Source organism: Rhinatrema bivittatum, chromosome 5 (assembly GCF_901001135.1).
Source record: "Rhinatrema bivittatum chromosome 5, aRhiBiv1.1, whole genome shotgun sequence".
Taxonomy (NCBI): domain Eukaryota; kingdom Metazoa; phylum Chordata; class Amphibia; order Gymnophiona; family Rhinatrematidae; genus Rhinatrema; species Rhinatrema bivittatum.
The window spans coordinates 180,764,983-180,783,438 of NC_042619.1; the positions used below are offsets into that span (position 1 = coordinate 180,764,983).

Here is an 18,456-nt window from a genome sequence, read left to right on the forward strand (position 1 = left end):
ATGCCCCCCGACCTCTGCTTAGAACCATGCACACAGACATTAAAAAAAACATTTAAAACATGGCTCTTCAAACAGGCCTTCGACTAACACCCCTCTACTTATTCTCTCCTGTGAATCCATGTTAAATATCTTGACCATACTCTAGCACTACCTATCAACTTGTACATAGTTTTACTCATACATGTTAATTATAGACTCTCGCCATATTATAAACTTGTACTTAGTTTTTAAATATATTTCTGTTATCTCCATATGTTACCAATTGTTCAACGTAATTGTTATGCTATACTATATAAGCGCAATGTTCCTTGTAAACCGATACGATGTGGAAACGGCTATCGGCATATGAAAGCTATTAAATAAATAAATAAATAAATAAATAAATAATAAACGAACAAACAAACAAATAAATAAATGCCGTTGAGTTCCCTGTGTTCGCACCCCGGAGGGGCAGAAGCATGTGTCTGGGAACGTTTAGCCTTCTTGAGTGCGGACTCCACAACCGCCGACTGGTGGGGGAGGTGCCGCCGTTCAAAGCCCATGGCCTGTTGCACCAGATAGGTAGCATCAATGAACTGGAGGACCTCCAGCACCTTATGACGGGTATCCTCCTCTGACAGGTGCTGGAAGGGGATGGCCTCTGCCATCGCCCTTACGAAGCTGGCAAACGACAGGTCTTTGGGCGGAGACCGACGCCGTTCCTAATTTGTCTGCTGAGATATATTTTTCCTCATTGGTTGTTTTTTTTGGATTATATATACACGAGGTAGCTTGCCACAGTTTGGTTTGATATAAAAGAAGAGAACATAAAAAGAAGAGAACATTTATAAAATTAAACCAATAATTCTTATTATATTTTCTATAATTTGAGCCAGTCTCCCAAACTGCTCTCTAACCTACCCCTTGAAGCAATTACAATGACATTGCAAGAGTATTCAACTCCATGACAAACTCAACAGGTGAAGGAAGGACTACTAGAGAAAAAATAAGATTTCTCTAAGCAAGCAATAAGTCCCATACTGGAAAAAAGCCTTCACTTAAGGGTGTTAGTATTATGATTTCAAATTATACATCTTATGGAAGAACTCCAATCTAGCTGACCAATTGAGTAGACTTTGCTTAAGTGCTTCTTTAAATAGGTTGGTATGCACAACATTCTGAAAGAACATGAAAGCAACCAATACATTGCACATGGGAAAAATGGGCTTAAGTCAAAGACTTCAGCATGATTCCAGCTATTATTCATGAGGTAATCAGTTGCTAGATCTACTATGGTTACCCAATCAAAGGGAAAATCTCTAGGAATGAAAGGACAGTATTATAAAGAATCAAAACAGAAATAAGGAAGTAAAGAACAGTAGAATAATTCTTATGAGGTGTACTTTCTCCTCAAAACATTTATTTCTTAGCAAGTCTGTCTTAGCAGGCAATTATAATAAGATACTGTCACCTGTTGGCCAGTCGTGGAACTTCAATTGAAGTGATTTCTCCTCAATTTTCAGTGAGACCCATAAGTTTTCTAGGAAAATATTATCCTGGGTTCTAAATTTTATCCTATCCATCCTGAAAATTTGGATGCTGTAGTTTGAAACTTTTAGGATATAATATGTATATAAGAAAAGGTGTTTTATCCCAATTTTTGGCAAGATGCCTAAGTGTTCTGGGACAACATTACTCTAGTTTCTAGGTTTTAAACATCTGTCCTAAAAAGGTGGTTGCTGTAGGTTGAATATATGCACAAGCAATGTGAAAAGAAGCATTGGGGGGAGGGGGGGGACTGCACCCCAAAATAGAAAAAGTACAATTTAACATGCTTGTTTCTCAGACACAGAATGAGAAAAAAGTTTTAGTAAATCAGTCTAAAATTAGCTTTTAAAAATCATGAACCTTAACATTTCTAAAGAAATCTGTGGTTCAATCTTTACTAATAAAAAAACTTATTTTAAATTTTTCTATACTGCCTAGTCAGTAGAGTCAAGGCAGTTTACATCTACTTTATCAGTGGTGAAAGGCCTCTGGAATCAGTAGTTCAAAGTAATATCTAATAAAAGTTTAACAGTTTACCTGTTTTTTTTTCTGAGCATCAGTGTTATCCAACAGAGTGGCTGATAATATAGGTAAAGATTTCTGTAATGCCTTCAAAGCTGCAGGGTTGTACACGGTTTTTGTCAGTCCTGTAGAAGTGGATAACACCTATACAAGGGAAACCGGAAAGACAACTTATTTTTTTCAAAGAAAGAACTTAAAATTGGTAATAAGCTAACAATCTCAGATTTGTAGTGGTATTCCAGTTGTTACAAATTTCACATACATGTTTATTCATGGATGGCACCGAAGAGTGATAGCATCAAATTCAAAAACACAAGTTCAGCACAGCTGGAATTCTGCCTGCTTGTGTGTATGGTGGTAATTTAATACAGTATGCCACAACAGAATCACAAAAAGTTTTACAACCATGAAATGTAAGAAACACCCCTCTGCAGCAGATGTTATAGAAACAGAATAACTGCTTTTAAAGAGGTACCAGAGGAAAGAAAAACATTTTAAGAGTCGAGTTGTATTGAATTAATTTTCTAACATTGGATAAAGATTGAGTAGAAGTGTCACAACAAGACCCAAGAACTCACAGATCTAGTCATGAATAAGTGGTCAATGATGGATCCCCAGAATACAAAACATTCCCTTGCTAAAAACCATATCAAACATTTAAAAGGCCAATCATCCACTTCCTCCCTGGCAGTCAGATCCATAGTAGTGATTGTAGGTTGACAACATGGAAACACACAGGAACATGCTTCCAGTCTCTAGGTATTTGTGCACATCATGAAGGAAAAGCAACCAAGGGACAGGAAACACAAATTAACCATGCCCAGACCCTGCTGATTTACATTTTTTCAGTTTCTTGAAACACAGTAGGGTATTCCAAGAAACTAAAAAAGGATAGTCAGAGAGGTGCCTGGTGATATGGGAAATGGGAGAGCTGGGGAAAGACCTAAGGGAAAGGAGGGAAGAGAAGAAGAATACAGGGACAAAGAGAGATGAAGAGGATCCTGATGAAGGAGGAGGAGATGCAGTGTAACAGATGGACAAGAACCACAGTGGGTAGGGTAATTTTCTTCCAGGTCACTAACAATGAACCTTTTTGAACTTTAGCTATTTTTTTCTTTTTAATGGAGTGGAAGGTGGAAATTGTCCATTGCCCCAACCAGATAGCTTTATTTATTTATTCTTTTAAGGACGATCAGTAATGGTCAAAATTATTTTCTATCTATAACCAGACAAAAAAAACCAAACAAACCAGGATTATTTACTTCCTTCTTTTGCTTGAGCAGGACATAGGACAAGCTCTAGAGCAGGGATGAGCAAGCTAGGGGGCAGAGCCCCCCGGGGGGGGCGGGGGGGGGGGGGGGAGGTTGAACAATCCTGAAGGGCGCCCAATCAAGGAAGAAAGAAATGGCTACACTGTGGTCTCGTTCCCATGGAGGTACTGCAAGATCAGGAGGGAGAAAGCTGCCAGAACAGAGTGACATTAAAATCATGTCTCTTTCAATGGGCAAGGGAGAGGAGCTGCTTCTGTTGTGGCGGGAACTGGGAGAAGCAGCTTACAGCTTGCTCTGTGGCAGAACTGGACCTGAGAGCAGCCATTGTGTTGTTCCACAGCCCAGGAAGACCTACCTAGCCTCAGGACTCATCCCAGGAGAGGATCCTGCTGTTACCAGGTCCCTACCCAGAGAAAGATCACAATTGTTGCCCATTGGAGAAAAAGACGTGGTGATGTAGACAAGGGGAATGGGCAAAGAGGCTAGAGAATTAGGAAATGGAAGTGGAAGGGAGAGAGGGAGAAGATGGAGGACAGAGGAAGAAAAACAAAAAGTGAAAAAAAATAAAAAGTTAAGAAAACCTAAATATGAGAAAATAAAAAAGATGAGCAAACAGAAAAAAATTGGAACTAGTGAAAACAGTAATAAAGCAAAGAAAAAGTTGGGCAGCTCCTAAAAAATTTTGGCTCACTCAATTTTTTGAAACCTTTCTTGCTCTTAGCATTGAAATGTGTGGCATAGACTGTGTGTTTCTGATATGTTTTAGTCTGTCTCTGTGTATGATGTGGTATGTCTGGGTTATCTGTCTAGGTGTGGTATACATGCCTATGCCTATCTGTTTGTTGGGTTTCTGTCTCTCTGTGGAGTGACTGTATCCCTATCTCTGTCTGGGTATGGGGTAACTGACTGTGCACAGGGTTTCTGTATCTGTCTGTCTGTTTTGCTCTCTGCATGCCTGGTATGGGATGTCTGCCTCTTTATGCCCATGTTTATAGATGAGCTTACTCTTTTCAGCAACTTAAAGAGATACGAAATTAAGGCTTTCAGCCACTGGTTGGCACTGTGGCTGCCTGGTGAATATATCTTTCATGTATATATGTATGCGTGTATGCATATATACAGTACATTGCAACCCAGCTTGGGGGGCCCCAACCAATCACATGAATGGAAGGGGGGCCACAGCTCAAAAAGTCTGCTCACCCCTACTCTAGAGGATGGAACTGAAGAACTAGGGTAACCTATTGTAAATTTTGGTGAAACATTTCTGCACTGGGGTAAACTGCTTGGAGTGGCAATTACAACCAGTCAGTAGTGCATTCAGGGGATCCACCTGAGCATATCTTTACCTTTTATCTTTATTAGAATTTAATTGCTTAACACAGTGGTCTAAGCAATGTACAGACTAAAACACTCATAAATCATAATATAAAACAAAATCTTACAAAAAAAAATATATATATGAGTAAACATAAAATCTTAAAAATGTAAAACGAAAAACAAGAACAGTTCAAGTAATTCTAAAAGTTATGAGTAAGGTCTTCAGCAATGCTTTGAATGTTTTAAAACAGTAAACATATGGTTTAGCTATTTGACTATTTACATGACTTCAATGAAGTTTGATCAAGTTCACTTATGATGGCAGTAGGGCAAGGGCAGTCTAATCTTTTGCTTCTATGGCCAGGGCAGGCCCTCTGTGTACTGCAAGAAGGAATGAATAAATAAAGTGAGTGGGAGGTCTGGCCATCACCTGCTTTTATGGATTGGATAGGGCCACCCTACCCTTAGGGTAAACTGCACTGAGTAGCAGTCAGAGTCTTAAAGAACTTGCTGGGTAGACTGGATGGACAGTTTTGGGCTTTATCTGTAGATATCTATTAAATTATTATATTATTGAAAAGCAGGCTATCTAGATGTCTTAGTTATTAAACTGGATTTTGTAATTTAAATAAAAATAGAATGTTCAATATAAAGACTGCTATACATATGAAACCTGTTTATAAATTAATTGAATTTTAATAAACTGAGAAATGTGATGGAAGAAAACCACCATATAGCTTATGTTGTCTGCCCATCCAAACCAAATGCTCAGCTCTGCAATCCCTATCTCTCGCTTACAAATCTCCTATGCTTGTCTGAAGCCCTCATTAATTCAGATACTGTCTTTGTCTCCACCAACTCTCTCCACTGAAAGATTGTTTTATGTATCCACTACCCCCCTTCTGTACATAAATATTTCTTTACATTACTCCTGAGTCTTATCACCTTTCTTCCTCTTTTCATGACCCTTCAATCCAGGGCATCCTTTCAATGAAAGAGGACTGCCTTCTGTGCATTCATACTTTGGAGGTGTTTAAACATCTAACATATCTCACCTATCCTGCCTTTCCTAGGGTATACAAATTTAATCTTTAAGACTGTTCCTATATGCTTTATAACAAAGACCACTGACCATTTTAGACCATTTTAATAGTCACCTTCTAGAGTGATTCTATCCCATTCATATCATTTTGAAGGTATGGTCTCCAGAACTGTACACAGTATTTCAAATGAGGTCTCACCAAAGACCTCTACAGGGACAATATCACTTCCTTTTTTCTGCTGATTATTCCTCTCCCTATGTACCCAAGCATCTTTCTGACTTTTATGCATTCTCCATCTGTTTGGCCACCTTGAGATAATCAGATATGATCACCCCCAGATCCCGTTCTTGTTTCATGCTTAAAAGAATTTCATTGCCATACTGTACCACTCCTTTGGGTTTCTGCAAATAGAAAGATTATTGGGTATTTTTATTCAAATTATGGCATTAAACCTTCAGGTAAAATTAATATTGAACTCAAAAGAGATTTTGCACAAAAACTTGGGGCCAGATCAAAGGTCTTAGTTCTCAACTGGCTTTTAACCCTTCTAGGCTATATTCAAGTAGAGAGTAACAATCAGCTGTCAAACAGGAATTTATAGTTTTTGGCATAATGAGAACATTTAATGAAAAGGGTTTTGTTTTATTTTAACCAGCCAGGAGTATATGGTACTATTTATGACGCCACATAAAAGCATATGAAAATAACTTTAAAATTTGTTGAGTAGAACTTCTGCTCAGGCAGTGCCACAAGCCACGGCTGTAAATAGATTTTTAGTTCTACACTGCTTTGGATATGAATTCATAGACTCCATACCAAACAAATCCACTGACCAAACTACACAAAACAATCCCAAGATAGAAATTGAGACTCTGCTACTTAAATGATGTGAAATTAAAAATTGCAGTATGACTTTGTAAAAAAATAAATAATTGTCTATTAGATTTTTACTTTCTAATACACTGGGATGCCCTAGTGAACGGTGCATTTATTTAGAAAACAGTTTTGAGAATCTATTTTTACAAATTTTATATACTAACCTTTAGAATTTTAATTCAATCATCTTTTAGCACAACATTTTCACTTGTTTTAGCACAACTTTGAAACCTAAAAGCATTAGCATCAGTTATCAAGCCACTTAACTATGGTAATTTTTATAAACATTTCATAGCCCAATCACCTTTCTTAAATATTCATACAGTCACTCATCTGTCTACATTGCTGCATCTGATGCTTACAGCAAGAGCTCAGGAAATGGAAGGAATAGCTTGTTAAAGAATAGAAGTCTGCTCTGACAAGGGGTCCCCAAAATTAGTCCTTGAGGGTTTTGTGGATTGTCACAATGAGTGTGTTAGATCTATCTGTATACATTGCTTCCACTGTATGCAAAATAGATCTTGTGCATATTCATTGTAGAAATCCTGAAAACCTAACTGGGTTGCGGCCTTTGAAGAACAAGTTTGTAATCCCAGCTTTAAACTGAGGAATTTAATTTAAACTAAAACCTTGACAACTTGTGTAGACTAATAGCTTAGTAGCAGTGCTAAAGGTCTTCTGCTCCCAAGATCACCTGGGAAACTTCAAAAGCATGATAGTGCTGAAGAGCAATACCTAGTGGCTGGATTCAGGGCCCATGATTTCAGGATTCAGGAGGGAGCCCTACTGTATGGTCTCCAGCCTAGAACAATCACTTTAATAACTAGCTAAATACATTTGGGTGGGGCAAGTGGGGAAGAATATAAAATAGGGGAAAAATCCCTAGGTAGATGTTCATGAAGGCTTATGGCATCAGGATCCCAGCCCTAGTTGCAACTGAGCTGGAAGCCCAAAGGAGGAGTGAACTATAGGGCAATAAACAAAAACCCTGTCAATTGATATTGCTGCTCACAATTTTGAAACCTGGGCTAATTCAACTGTTTTTCTGTGTATTCTACAATGTGCTGAATAATGCAGGAAAGTACACATACATAATTGGTTTTGTAATAAGACATGTTCCACTGGCCTTTTCATTAAAATGGTAGATGACAACAGAAAAAGGCCATCTGGCCCATTCAGTTTGCCCAGATATTCTCTCAGTACTGCTAAGAACACTGTATGCCCCAACTCCAGTCACAGACTGCAAGATTTCTCCCTATGCAAGATAAACTTTCTGGTCTTCCTCCTTTGTACTCCATCATCCTGAATGGTAGAGTATTTAAGATCCACATTTAGGACTCTCCAACACACACTTCTCAGAGATATAAAAGGCAGCTTCTTCCAGGGCCATTTTGTCAGTGCTTTGTGGTGTTAGGAAAGCTCTGGACTATGAGGTTTTTAGATGTTGGAGTTGGTGGTTGTTTAATTGCAATTGCTAAGTGGTGTCTTTTGTGCGGTTTGTTTTTCCCTTGCTGTTTCTTTTTGTTATCTGTGATATTGAGTGAATCTTTAGAGTGTATTTGATATTTTGTTGGTCTGCACCATTTTGTCCACTTTTGTGTTTAGGTTCTTAAAGAGTGGAGAGCATATTCATGGCTGTGGAGGGAATAGAGGGGTTGTAATGGGGGTGGTGGTATAATTATGACATTAGGGATCCACAGTGTTTATCCCATGCCCCTTTGAATCCGTTGATTGTTTTCTTCTTCACCACCTCCTCTGGAAGAACATTTCAAGCATCTACCACCCTCTCCATGAAGAAATATTTCCTGATGATGGTTGTGAGTCGTCTCCCCAGAGTTTCATTTCATGATACCTAGTTCTACTGTTTCCTTTCCAATGGAAAACCTTCAAAGTTTGTGCATTATTAAAAACTTTCAGATATATACTATTCTTGCTGGTTATTTTTATTGTGTTCACCCCTTCTTTATTTTCCTACTCCAAGTTAAGGCTTCCTTGTTATAATGTAACTCCGTATCTCTTGTTGATTGGTTAATTTTATATTCTGCTTAGTTCATTGTAAACCGAGTTGATTTGATTTGTATCAAGAAAGTCGGTATATAAAAGCCTCAATATAAATAAATATACATACACATATATAAATATACACACTGGCTCCCTATCACCTCAAGAATACAATTTAAGACTCTTACTCTCATACACAAAGCCATCCACAATCCAAACATGCTCTGGTTCACAGACACGCTACATATCCGTCCCACCACGCGACCTACCAGAACGCCATATATAGCAACTATACACACGCCCTCTCCCAAACTCTTTCAACTCACAGCCACCAAACAACGCTCCCTATCATTAGCTGGACCTCCCCTTTGGAACACAATGCCTACCCAGCTACGCCTTGAGACTTGCCCTAAGAAATTCAGACAGAAACTTAAGACTTGGCTATTCACACACGCCTACGCATAATACCTACACCACTCCACTTCCCCACCCCACACCCTCGCCCTCCCTTCTCCTCCCTTTCTCCACCCCTCCTGGTCCCCTCCCTACATATTTGTATAGAATGCTCTGCTTATCCCTCACCCTGTTATATCCCCCCTCTCTTCCTCCTTCTCACCCCCTCTTCTCTTCTGTATATTTACCCCCCTCCTACCTCTTCAGCCCTTAGCCCCCTTCCCCGCTGCACATTGATTGTATATAATTTTGTTTTTATGCATCTAACCTTGTTCTGCATTTATTGCCTGTTCACCATTTCCTCTGTCTACCCTACCCCTTCCCCCTTCTTCCCTTTTCCTCCCCTTAGTTCTATTATCAGTTACACTGTAAAGCCTCGTTGGCTGATTTCTTGTTGTATGGAAACAGACGTGATGTTTTCTTAACGAATGTCGGTATATAAAAAACGTTAAATAAATATATACATTATACATATATTTATTTATTTACTTATTTTATATACCGACATTCAATCGAGATATCACATCGGTTTCCAGATAACTAAAAGAATAGGGCGAGATCAGCCCTATTTTACATTATAACATGGTAATAATTATAACAGTTATAACAGATATAACAGAAGTACATGGAACAATAGATTATAGTATATAACATATATACAAATATATAGTATATAACATATGTACATAAATGACTTGTTGATAAAAATAATTTGGGATTAATGATAGAAGGAAGGGTTGTGAGGAGGGAGGAAGGGAGTGAGGAGAGGGATGGGTGGGAGGGATGGGTGGGAGGAAGGGAGCATTTGTGGTCATAGCTTTCCATCAGCTCTTCCTAGTCACCTTTTCTGAACTGACTGATTTTGTAACACTCTCTTCCCACTTCCTATATTTCTTGGGTGTGACCTACCAATTTCACTGGCCACTTCCTGCCACCCTCTCTCTCTGGTTTAAATGTCTGATAACGTATGATCTGAATTTCTCACTTAGCATCCTCTTTCCAGCCATGGAAAAATATAGGCCATTCCTACCATATAACCTTTTACTGCTCCATACATAGCTCCAGCCTCCAATGTATCCAAAACTACTTTTATTACACCAGGTTTTGAGCCAAGAATTGAAATTAACTATATGGTATATATAGCCTTTCCTTTTCCATGAATGGGTAATTCTTCCGAAAAGGCAATAATCTCTGCCATGTGTCTAATCTTCTTCCCTAGATTTTGGATGTCATTCTGTACTTTAGGATACCATTTCTAGTGAGGTCACTGATCACCATAATTGATCTTCCATAATTACTTTGACTATCTGGTAGGTATTTCTAATGGTTGAGGATCCTGGAAGGCATTTAACTATTGTCCCCCATCAAAGTGAGTTCCCAAACTGGTTCCTCTGATGACAGTTTCCCAGCATAAGCTTTCTGACATTTGATCCTGTTGGAGAGTTTCTGGGTGTGTTGGGTGATTACATCATTCTTTTGCTCGGCTTCTTCATTTTTCATATATGGTGGAATGCTATGTACTTTTATCACCATGAAGCAGAATTACTGCTTTCAGTAATCACCACCAGAAAGCTTACAATATTATAACTGTTTAGTCAACACTTTCTAAACCCACTCCAGAGAGCTTACACGTATTGCAGGATAGTATGCACTTTTGGCAACATCCACCAGAGAGCTTACAGTTTAACTTTAGATAATGCTTTGACTTACATTTCTGACTTTCCCAGCAGCCAGCCTTCGCCACATTTCCCTTCTGTTCCAGCATCAACTGCACAAGGTTGGAATCATCTTGGCAGCATCTGGAAAACTTGGAGACAGCACTGAGGATCTCCATTTGCATGTTGCACACAACTTGCACATTTGGGGAGTGGAAATGCTTTCTGTTACAGTATACTATGCTCGTGCAATACCTCTGTCTAATGTGTAAACTGTATCAACATTCCAGAGGAAACTCGGCGATGTAGAATGCCAAAGAAATTTTTTATTTTTATTGTGTATACAACATTCTTGATACATACAATGTCTGCATCCGAGCTTTATATGGGACTCTTATGCATCTATGATTGATTAAAATCCAACCAATACATACATTTCTTAACCATTAAACATACACACATACTACATTCACACCATTCATTCATAAAATACTTAATACATATGTATTCATATAAATTTATACATACATTTCCTATTGTGTCTCCTATTCACCAAACAATGTTCACTAAAAAACCCACTGACATGATTTACAATACTCCGACGAGATTTCTCGTTTCGCCTGCTTTATCAGGCTTCCTCAGGGAAACTCAATAAATTAAACACTGAGGTGTTAATATATTAATGTTCATAATATTTAGCAATTTGCTTCTTGGATGCTGTAATCATTGGTTTTCAGTATATCATTAAATTATTGGTGTTCCTCCCGATGATGATCTATCACATATTGAAATCACATCTTCACGGGATTATATCATGCGCCTCTCAATGGTGTACATAAAATCCCCACACAACCTCGGACAAAATCGAATAAAAAATGTTTTCTTTTTTATACACCTACTATATATTACCAACGTCTGGCATAAGTCTCACAATTTTTTGTTCCAGTTTCTGAAATGCGCCTCAATAACGAAAATTTGTAGCAATATCGAGCATGTCATATTTAAATGCCTCTCCGTTTCAAGAGACTCATTGGTCTTAAACTCCAATCTTGAAAATTCTAGTTTGAGCTACATATCCAAATCCTTGCCACGTCCTTACCGGCTTCAATACCACTTCACAACCTTCCAAATAACAACCAATCGCTACAAATTTTCGTTATTGAGGCGCATTTCAGATACTGGAGCAAAAAATTGTGAGACATATGCCAGACGTTGGTAATATATAGTAGGTGTATAAAAAAGAAAACATTTTTTATTCGATTTTGTCCGAGATTGTGTGGGGATTTTATGTACACCATTGAGAGGCGCATGATATAATCCCATGAAGACGTGATTTCAATATGTGATAGATCATCATCGGGAGGAACACCAATAATTTAATGATATACTGAAAACCAATGATTTCAGCATCCAAGAAGCAAATTGCTAAATATTATGAACATTAATATATTAACACCACAGTGTTTAATTTATTGAGTTTCCCTGAGGAAGCCTGATAAAGCAGGAGAAACGAGAAATCTCGTTGGAGTATTGTAAATCATGTCAGTGGGTTTTTTAGTGAACATTGTTTGGTGAATAGGAGACAATAGGAAATGTATGTATAAATTTATATGAATACATATGTATTAAGTATTTTATGAATGAATGGTCTGAATGTAGTATGTGTGTATGTTTAATGGTTAAGAAATGTATGTATTGGTTGGATTTTAATCAATCATAGATGCATAAGAGTCCCATATAAAGCTTGGACGCAGACATTGTATGTATAGAGAATGTTGTATACACAATAAAAATAAAATATTTCTTTGGCATTCTACATTGCCGAGTTTCCTCTGGAATGTTGATACAGTTCTGTTATAGTATGACATTTCTCTACTGTGTGTGGTGGTGGTGGGGGGGGGGGGGGGGGGTTTGAGTGACATAGGTGTAATCCATTGCACCTACATTCGGCATGCCAGCTATATCGAAAAAAAGTGAGCTTCATATCCTACCATTCTGCAATCTCTATGGGTACCTGATATACTTCCTGACCCGTTTCATCATAGTACCTGGCTGACATGCCTTGAAAATGTGACTGGTTCAGCCCTGCCACTATAGCCACTGTATTCTAGAAAGAGCCAATGGCAAGAAAATGCAAGGTATTGAGAAACATGATCAAGCCCAGAACTGGCATGTCCATGATCGGTTAGAGAATCAATAACATCTTGTTTCTTCACAAAGAGAAAGGATTGCCATGGTGCTCATCTGTCTCCGGTAATACCAGCAGCGTTTTCCTCAATTGAAATATCCATTGCCTGCATGCCCTTCTGTGAATGACTTGAACCAGAACAGCCTGTTCCTCTCGGATTCTCCTTTCTTCTTCGGCAATGAAGCATCATCCCTCTCTCTCTCCTTTGTTCTAAAGCTTCTGACGCTCTAATTCTTCAGTTCACTCAAATCATCAAATGTACCAAATCATTAAAAAAAAAAAGTATGTAATCCATGTTTGCAACAAAGAAGCACCTACAAATAGCAACACAACAGACTAAAATGGCCACCAGAAATAATATTTAAGTTATTTAAGTTTTACTTGTGCCCCGACTCTGTCATTAAATTTCCCACGTCAAAAAATGCCTCCATGCTAATGTGGCTCTCTGTATTGCCCTGGAATAGCTAATATCTTCATTTACATGTGATCTGCATGCACTCATGATAAGCATATTGTGGGTTTTCTTTGTCACTAAAACCCATTTTATATGCCCGAGTAAGGTTAGCAACAAAAAACCTGCGTTGAAACTGGAGTAAAAAACCTGAAGTAGGTTCAGTGTAGCTTATTACATTGGCCTCAGTGCTTGCAAAGGTCACTTGTTTACTCTGAGAAGGTGCAAGTTGGTTCTGTGATAACAAATCACTGGTGTAACCCAGATAGGACTTTAAGAATTACTGGGATGGAGATGGCTGTAATGGCACAGGTGAGTAACAATGACATAAAAGTTACAGGATGGAAGCTCTAGAGGCTAAATTTAGGCTTTTAGATAGGATGTTGAAATACAGACCCACTAGGGCTGCATTCTTAGAAATGTTCCCTGTTTAATGTGCAGGACCCCAGGGGCAGACTGAGCTCCTGAGTCTCAAACCATAGATGAGATGATGGTGCAGGAAAGAGGGCTTTAGATTTGTTGGAAATTAAGGAACATTCTAGGAATGGGGGAGCCTGTTCTGACAGGATGAGCTCTATCTGAACAAGGGTGGAACTTGGCTGATGGCACTAATATTTAAAAGGAGATAGAGGAGGTTTTTTTTAAACAAGACCACTGGGGAAAGCTGACAGTCACTCATTATTTGGAGGGAAGTATCTTACAATGATACTGAAAAAACAGGGAAGTTAGACTATCCCAGTCAAGAGATTGTGGTGAAGTAACCCAGACAGATTTAAATAATTATACACAGATATGACTGAATCCAAAGTCACTGTATAATCTGCTAATAAGAATGTTCTGAATACAAATAAACACACACTTTATAAGGTCTGCATGCAATTACCATAAGTTTGAAAAATATAGGAGTGTTAGAATGTATGCCATTAAATGAGGATACAACTGTAACAGGCAACTGAGGACCCAGCACATCCAAAAAACATTTAAAAAAGCCTAAACACATTTTTATTCCACAAACTCTATTCTAACTATCTGACACCTGATCATCCCAGCACTCAACAGAACTCGCAAGCATAATCCTCCTCCTTCATGCTCTCCTGATGTACCCTCCTTTTCTACCCCTCCCTGCTCACTCCCGTGATCCGTTAAGTTCTTTGAAAATGTTCTCCGCAATATTCTGTTATTCAACGACTAAGAAAATATGTTGATTGTTCACAAAACCCTACTGTTCCCAACTACTATGTTAACTCCATTTGATTGTAAGATAATTGCAAATGTTGAATGATAATTGCAGATTTGAAAACCATTATGATGGCTCTACCGAATAACGGTATATAAAACCCTACAAATAAATAAATAAATAAATAAATAAATCTCAGAGATGTAGTGAAAGGAGGATAACCAATGGAACACTGATACCAGGGTATAAATTATATTTACACAACAGAGCAAATTAAATTGGTGGAAGTGTGGCACTGAATGTAAATGATGGCACAGAGTCAAGTAGAATAAAAGTCTTGTAAGAAACAAAATGCACTGTGGAATCTTTATGGATACAAATTGTGTGTGTGATAGGTAAGGGTATAGCAGTGGGTGTATATTACCATCCACTTGGCAAAATGAAGAAACAGACTGTGAAATGCTAGTATACTTTAAAAAGGCAAACAAAATTGGCATCAATAATGGAAGATTTCAATGACCCCACTATTGGTATCATGTCTCTCCTCAGTGTTACTTAGTGAAACTGCCAATTAGGTGTATTTCATAACACTATAACAACAAAAACCACCCAATATTCATTGGGAATTTTTCTTTTTTTTATATATATATTTAATCCAGACCTCATATATTGGTTAGAGGGGCTTAAAACTTAATAGCCCACAATAAAATTGATTAGGAATTTACCACATTATTGTTTGTATTGCGGTCTTTCCATTTCCATTTATAATCATAGGTCTCGATTATATTTTTTGAACTCAGTGAATCATACTTATTAAAACTACTCAAACAGTGAAGCACACTTATCTTGAAGTCGATTGATCAGAAACGCTTGTAAGAGTGATCATTACTCATAATGCCCGACACGGCTCGTGTTTCTTATACTGCTTCATCAGGGGCACAGGTTCAACGTAGACAATTTTTTAGACTGTCACTCTGTTACATGCTCTCAGCGTTTTTCCCAAAATGGATCCTCCTGATGAAGCAGTATAAGAAACACAAGCCGTGTTGGGCATTATGAGTAATGATCACTCTTACAAGCGTTTCTGATCACTCGACTTCAAGATTAAGTGTGCTTCACTGTTTGAGTAGTTTTAATAAGTATGATTCACTGAGTTCAAAAAATATAATCGAGACCTATGATTATAAATGGAAATGGAAAGAACGCAATACAAACAATAATGTGGTAAATTCCTAATCAATTTTATTGTGGGCTATTAAGTTTTAAGCCCCTCTAACCAATATATGAGGTCTGGATTAAATATATATATAAAAAAAAGAAAAATTCCCAATGAATATTGGGTGGCTTTTATTGTTATAATGTCTCTCCTCAGGACACACTAGAAAGGTAACATTTCTAGATAAATGTCTGCTTCCTAGAACCAATGAGAAGAGGGGCTACTTTAGATCTAGTTTTTTGTGGAACAAAGGACCTGATGTAAGGAGTTACTTTGATGAGACTTAGCAATAGCGATCACAATACAATCAAATTTGACAATCACTTGACGGAGGACTTTAAGTAAAACTACTGTGGCAATATATAACTTTAAAAATGGATGCTACGATAAAATGCGGAAAGAGGTTGGAAAGAAACTAAAAGGAGCCATTGCTAAAATTAAAAATTTGCATTAGATGTGGACACTATTTAAAAAAAAAGCTTCTTGAAAGATCAAATAAAATTTATTCTATGCATTAAAAAAGGTTGAAGGCCAAAGTACTGATAAGCATGATTAAAGGAAGAGATGAAAAAGATGGTTAAAGCCAAAAGGGATCTTTTAAAAAATGAAAAGCAGATCCTAATGAAGAAAATGGGCAAGAGCATAAATACTGGCAAGCTAGATGTAACAGTAGTGAGCGTGGCCAAGAAATAATTTGAGAAGAAACTTGTCAGAGATAAAAACAAATTTGTCTTTTTCAGTAAATTTATTTATTTATTATTTGTTTATTATTTATTTATTTAGCACTTTTCTATACCGACCTTCATGAAAAAAATTCACATCAAATCGATTTACATATAACAGGGGGATAACATTGATCAACCATTTAACAAGAAGCGAAAGTTACATATAACAAGGAGGTAGAATTTGGTGTGGCTAGGGTAGCCTGAGGTAAAGGACAGAATATCTGAATAAATGAAACAAAGGCATAAAATATAACGTTTAAGCTAGGCGAGGCACCTAGTCAGGAAGGTGGAGTCTTGTCTGGTCAGGTACTGAAGGTTTTGAGAGTTAAGGGAAGGCTTGGAGGAAAAGCCAGGTCTTAAGTTTTTTCTGAAAGGTTAGAGGGCAGGGTTCTAGCCTGAGGTCAGTGGGCATGTTATTCCAAATGGCCGGGCCCGCTGTAGAGAATGCTCGTTCTTTGGTGGAGGATAGACGTGTGGATTTTGTAGGGGGAACTTGCAGGGTGCCTTTATACGCTTCTCTGATGGGTCTTGAGGAGGAGTATGATTTGAGTGGGATCTGGAGGTCTAGTTGTTGCTGATTGAAGCAAAAAGCCTGAAAGGGAGTTAGTTAGGCCAATAGATGACAGATGAACAAAAGGCAAGCTTAGGGAACACAAGAATTAATTCTTTGTCTCGGTCTTCACTGAGAAGGATGTTGGGAACACAGCCACAACAAAACATTTATTGATAACAATGACTGAGTAACTAAAGCAAATATCTGTGATAATAGAAGATGTAATAGATCAATTAAATTCAAGACTACAAATCACCAGAATCAGTGGTATTAATCCCAGAGATCTGAAATATCTCAAACATGAAACTGCAGACCTATTAGTAATCATCTGTAACCAGTCATTTTAAAAAGCCAGTTTCTGTAGACACCAATTTTTAAAAAAGGTTCCAGGTGTGATACGGGAAACTGTAGACTGGTGAGCCTGACATAAGTGTCAGACAAAATGGTAGAAATTATTCTTAAAAAAAAAAAAAAAGAAGAAGAAGAAAACTACTGGCCATATAGACAGATATGGCTTAATGGGGAAGAGTCAACATGGTTTTAGTAAAGGAAAATCTTGCCATACAAGTTTTTTTCAAGGTATAAACAAACAAGTAAATAAAGGTAAGCCAGCTATTATAATGCATTTAGATTTTCAGAAAGCACCTGAAATAGTCCCCAATAAGAGAGAATCCTCAGAAAATTATAAAGTCATGGGAAGTGAGGCAATGTCCTATTGTGGCTTAACAACTGTTTAAAAGACAGGAAACAGGAAAACTAAATGGAGAAATTACTTACCTGATAATTTTGTTTTCCTTAGTGTAGACAGATGGACTCAGGACCAATGGGTATAGTGTACTCCTGATAGCAGTTGGGAAACGGAGTCAGATTTCAAGCTGATGTAAGCCTACATACACCAGTGCAGGAAGCTTAGCTCTTCAGTATTCTTCTCGAAAAGCAATTGTGGATATGTGTGTTTTAATAACTTGATTAACTTGGCTAACTTGATTAACTAGGACTGGTTCAACTGATTTCCAAATTGGAGACTGCCAGTGCACTCAACCGAAAAACGCCGACACCCGGCAACTATGGGTGTCTTGAACTAGGGATAATACCTGGCTTACCCGTGCTTGTCTTGTTCTCGGGGATTGCACCCGAGGTTTCCTGATTTTGGGGCAGCCATGAGCAGGATGCTGAGTCCATCTGTCTACACTAAGAAAAACAAAATTATCAGATAAGTAATTTCTCCATTTCCCAACGTGTAGCAGATGGACTCAGGACCAATGGGATGTACAAAAGCTACTCCCGAACCGGGTGGGAGGCTGCCCGTGGCCCACTTATTATTGCCCTTGCAAATGTGTCCTCCCGGGCTTGGACATCCAGGCAGTAGAACCTAGAGAAGGTATGTATGGAGGACCACGTCGCCGCCAGACAGATCTCGGCAGGTGACAGCATCTTGGTTTCTGCCCAGGACACTGCTTGGGCCCTTGTGGAATGGGCCT

The 18,456-nt window shown here is 38.2% G+C and overlaps 1 protein-coding gene across 7 annotated transcripts in view; it reads right to left on the minus strand.

The window, feature by feature from the left end:
- Positions 1-18,456, minus strand: part of RBM26 (RNA binding motif protein 26) — a 349,016-nt gene that overhangs the window by 93,429 nt on the left and 237,131 nt on the right. For all 7 annotated transcript variants that reach the window (XR_003856971.1, XM_029603056.1, XM_029603054.1 and 4 more), the window contains one exon: positions 2,065-2,193. Coding sequence is in view for 6 of the 7 variants with exons in the window: in XM_029603056.1 (XP_029458916.1) it covers positions 2,065-2,193 (129 nt within the window). In the remaining variant the exon portion in view is untranslated. The remainder of the gene's footprint in view (positions 1-2,064; positions 2,194-18,456) is intronic.